At 37.8% G+C, this 4,437-nt stretch overlaps 1 protein-coding gene across 3 annotated transcripts in view; it reads right to left on the bottom strand.

Annotated features, from left to right (window-relative positions):
- Positions 1-4,437, bottom strand: part of LOC107692153 (EVI5-like protein) — a 43,630-nt gene that overhangs the window by 17,488 nt on the left and 21,705 nt on the right. For all 3 annotated transcript variants that reach the window (XM_016491102.1, XM_016491101.1, XM_016491100.1), the window contains exons 3-7: positions 2,873-3,062; positions 2,513-2,737; positions 1,899-1,973; positions 1,669-1,794; positions 895-1,038 (exon numbers count right to left, since the gene is read on the bottom strand). In XM_016491102.1, coding sequence (XP_016346588.1) covers positions 895-1,038; positions 1,669-1,794; positions 1,899-1,973; positions 2,513-2,737; positions 2,873-3,062 — 760 coding nt within the window. The remainder of the gene's footprint in view (positions 1-894; positions 1,039-1,668; positions 1,795-1,898; positions 1,974-2,512; positions 2,738-2,872; positions 3,063-4,437) is intronic.

Here is a 4,437-nt window from a genome sequence, read left to right on the forward strand (position 1 = left end):
AGGGTTTTCGCTATGAATGGAAGGAGAGAGACAGGTCTGTAGCTATCTGTAAGTGAAGTGTTTAATGTAGGTTTTTTGAGCAGTGGGGTTACCCGAGCCTGCCTGAATGCAGTGGGGAAGGTTCCTGTGAGGAGAGATGTGTTGATGATATGTGTGAGTGGTGGTAAAAGTGTAGGAGAGATTGCTTGGAGGAGGTGCGAGGGGATTGGATCTACAGGGCATGTTGTAGGATGGCTGGAGAGGAGAAGTTTTGATACTTCTGCCTCAGTGAGGGGACAGAAGGAGAAGATGGGAGTTGTTGCAGTGGGTGTGGTTGGTTTGAAGTCCTGTGTGTAAATCTTCCCACATAGTGAGGTAGATATGTGGGGGCGTGTTAGAACGAGCCGTTTTAGGTAGGTGTGGCTGACTCTTAACTTTTATAAAGAATATCTCTTTGGATTTGAGACTTTAGTCTTTGCAACTTTACAGATCTTCTCTATGCACCAAGAGCTTGTAACACTCCAAAGAGAAAGGAAAAATTGAAATCGCATCATATGACCCCTTTAAGTTCTTACGACACCCTCAATGCATTCACACCTTCGAAAAAAACTCAACTGCATGCAACACATACAGTACACACAAATTCTGTACTTGATAATGCTTATATATCATGGTGGGGACTTTCCATTGACTTTACTCTTTCCACAATATTGACTTTACCCTTTTTACTTTAGAATTTTATTATAGTACACTAAAATGTTTACTTTGAGTGACTTTCAGTTTGATTAGGACACAGTGCAACCCTACAACAACCATTTTTCCTTTTGAGTTTTTCAGATGTTGCCAACTTCGGGGAACATTTTGTCCATAAAGTATACAGCTAAGTCAGTAACACACAAAGTCTCGTGTCCATACCTCATACATAAAGATGTCAAAAATACGTGTAGCTATTGGCAGGGGTAGGAAGGTGAGAAACAGAGTGAGAAACCAGGATGAGGCATACATAGATGTATGGAAACTCTGAGAACGGAAATGAACGTTCAGCTCCGGCAACTGCTCCTGATCACAGAGATGAAAACATGATATAAGTAAAAAAAAAAAAGTACAGTGAAAGACATTAGATAAAATACTTCTGAGAAGAAACAAATGGGCTGCCTCTTGACTGTGTCTATGCACTATAAATCTGTTGCCTCCTTGTGGACAAACATGGCATTACTCCAGACATCTTGGCATGCAGTATAAAATATATAATAAAAGAGAAATCCCATCTCTGTCTAAATCAGTGGAAAAATCACAACGATAACTAAGACTTGAATCATGTTCGCCTCTTAAGCGAATCATATATTGGCCCCTATATAGGTGACAGTAAAGATATTTATTATGTTACAAAAAACGATTTCAAATTAATACTGTGTATAATACTACTATTAATACTCTTAATAATTTTACACACACAAATATTAAGCAGCACAACTGTTTTCAACATTCATAATAACAAGAAATATTTCTTGAGCACCAAAACAGCATATTAGAATGATTTTTTTTTAAGGATCATGTGACACTGAAGACTGGAGTAATGCCTCAACAACAAGAACAAGCAGTCTGCTATTTTTATTTTTCCTTGAACGCTCCCTCAACATTATATGTACAGTTATATTAGTCTAGATTCTATAAAATATTTTTTCTTACCTGTAGCAAGTGTTCAAACTGGTAGATGCACAGACCCAGTTCAGCCATGCTGGGTTTAAACAACTCTCTGAGCCTGTACTCCTGCATTAGTCTGACAAACACACAGAAAGCCTCCTCCTCCGGCATCTACAAACACACAATGAATGATGCATTTGGTTTATGCAAAGTTTGGCTCACAGACATTTCTTTACATTACTTTAGTTCATAATAAGCAAAACACAAAAGCAAACCTGCATAAGTAGCAATCCTACGATGAAAGCACTGCCCTGACAATAACCAACTTCACGATCCACAAGAGAATATGCCTGTGAGACCAAGAAATATACAAGTTAAAAGTTATAGTTAAAAAAAAAAACTTTTTTTGAAGACTGAAGTAATGGCTTCTGAAAATTCAGCTTTGCCATCACAAGAATAAATGACATTTTAAAATATATTCAAATAGAAAACAGTTGTTTTAAATTATAATCATACAATATTACTGTATTTCTTGTCTTTTTCCTGTTCTGTATTATTCCCTGGCCACTTCTGACTTTGATTGTATTGAAAACATTGGCGTCCACATTCTGCTAAATTTATTTTTTTTATCTACTGAAGGAAGAAAGTTGTGCAGGTTTGGAATGACATATGAGTAAATTATGACCATTTTCTTTTTTTTGGGTGAACTATCTCTTAAATTTTTTGTTTTGTTTCGTTTTTTGTAATCAGTGTGATAATTACTTTTTGTAAATGTTTTAATTTTTGTTCAATAAGCCACCACTCGCTCTTTCTTTCGTTTGCTCTACCGTGTCTCCACTTTATCTGATCTGCTCTCTTTCTTTCGCAGCCCATTTTGTGTCTTTCTCACCTTCATGACATTAAACAGAACTTCCTGTCCCAGGCTGTCCTGGCCTTTGAAGAAGTCATGTTCTGGATATGTGCGGGCAATATCTCTGCGTATGAGTTTCTCACAGGGTGAGGACATCTTTAATAGTTCAGAGTACTGATTCTTTACTGGCATGTCAGTGGCATTACATAATAACTGCCAAACGATTGCTCGGAAATGATGAGGAATGCCTTTCCTTAATAGCTCCTGCAGATAGAGAGAGGGTAAGGTAGAAAATAAAGAGATGAATGTACAAGTTTCAGATCCTTTTGTCTAGTGTCTATGATGTGGGTTAACACATTGTCATTCAGATTCTGAATGAAAAAAGGACCAATCAATCACCTTCAGAAGTTTGTCTTTCTTTCGTCTCCACTCATCCCACTCATTGACAATCCGTCCCCACAGGATCCAAGTGTCTTCTTCCAGATGGGACAGGTTAGAAGATGCGGATGAGCTTGACACCAGAGAGGAGCCACTATTCCTCCGAGATCCACTCATTGAGCGCATGGATTTGGAATCTGCTTCTAGCAACCTGAATGCAACACGATAGATGGAGATCATGATAGTGCAGCCTAGTGGCTAAAAATCTGGGTTGCTACCCAAAAGGAAGTGGGAACAAATTCTGTCAGGGAGGTTAAACCTATACTATTGTTCAAAGGTTCAGAGTCAGTAAGACTGTTTTCAAAGAAATCAATAGTTTTATTCAGCAAAAATTCAGCTTTGCATCACTGGAATGAAGTAAAAAAAAAAAAAAAAAAAAAAAAAAAAAGGATTTAGTAGAAAGGTAGCTATTTTAAATTGTAATAATATTTCACTATATTACTGTATTGTATTGTATTTTTGATAAAATAAATGTACTTAAAGGTGTCATATGATGTTGCTAAAAAGAACATTATTTTGTGTATTTGGTGTAATGAAATGTGTTTATGCGGTTTAAGGTTAAAAAAACACATTATTTTCCACATACTGTACATTATTGTTTCTCCTCTATGCCCCGCCTTTCTGAAACGCGTCGACTTTTACAAAGCTCATCGGTCTGAAAAGCAAGGTGTGCTGTGATTGGCCAGCTATCCAGTGCGTTATGATTGGCCGAATACCTCAAGCATGTGACGGAAATGTTACGCCCCTTACCATATTGTGATGATGCCCTGTCAGGCTGGAGCGATGATTCAAAAACATGAAAACCCATTATAAACGAGGCATTCGTTGCATCCAGTGGGGACATAATTATGGATTATAATGACTTATACTGTCTTTTTACGTGTTGCGTTGCATCGCGCCGTGTAAACATAAAACCATGTCTGCATTTGTGATCGGAGAAATGACAAACAACAAGCCCTACTCTACACTGCCCAAAAAACTCGCTTTAAATATAAAAAATATAAAATATAAAAACTCTTTAAATATAAAAAACGTACTTACAATCTGTGAGTCAGAACAGCCGGCATTGTAGTCCATTGTTCTCCATAAAATGTGCTGCACACATCTGAATATTTGGGATGAAGTGTTCTGGAACAGTGTTGTAAATACAACTTAACCACTGATTTCTAGTCATCTCCTCTTTTGGAAGGCCAAACGAAGTAGTTTCGCTTTCACAATGAAACACATGCTAATCATATACTCAGCCTCCAACTCACACACTGGCGAGTAAAATCTGAGAATTTATTAGCCATTGGCTAATATTAGACATCATTTAGTCGCCCAGAGTGAAGATTTAGTCGCATGTGCGAGTGATTTACTCGCAATGTAGAGGGTTGCATGGTGAAAGCCGATCCGGTGATGCACAGAACAAAGTTGTTGTATTTCCTCAGCAACCAGCACGGATCAGCTCCAGGCATGACGAAGCAGATATCGTCCTCTTTTGGAAAGCCAAACAAAGTAGTTTCGCTTTCACAAAGAAACACACA

Source organism: Sinocyclocheilus anshuiensis, unplaced genomic scaffold, assembly GCF_001515605.1.
Source record: "Sinocyclocheilus anshuiensis isolate Anshui unplaced genomic scaffold, SAMN03320099.WGS_v1.1 scaffold322, whole genome shotgun sequence".
Lineage (NCBI taxonomy): Eukaryota > Metazoa > Chordata > Actinopteri > Cypriniformes > Cyprinidae > Sinocyclocheilus > Sinocyclocheilus anshuiensis.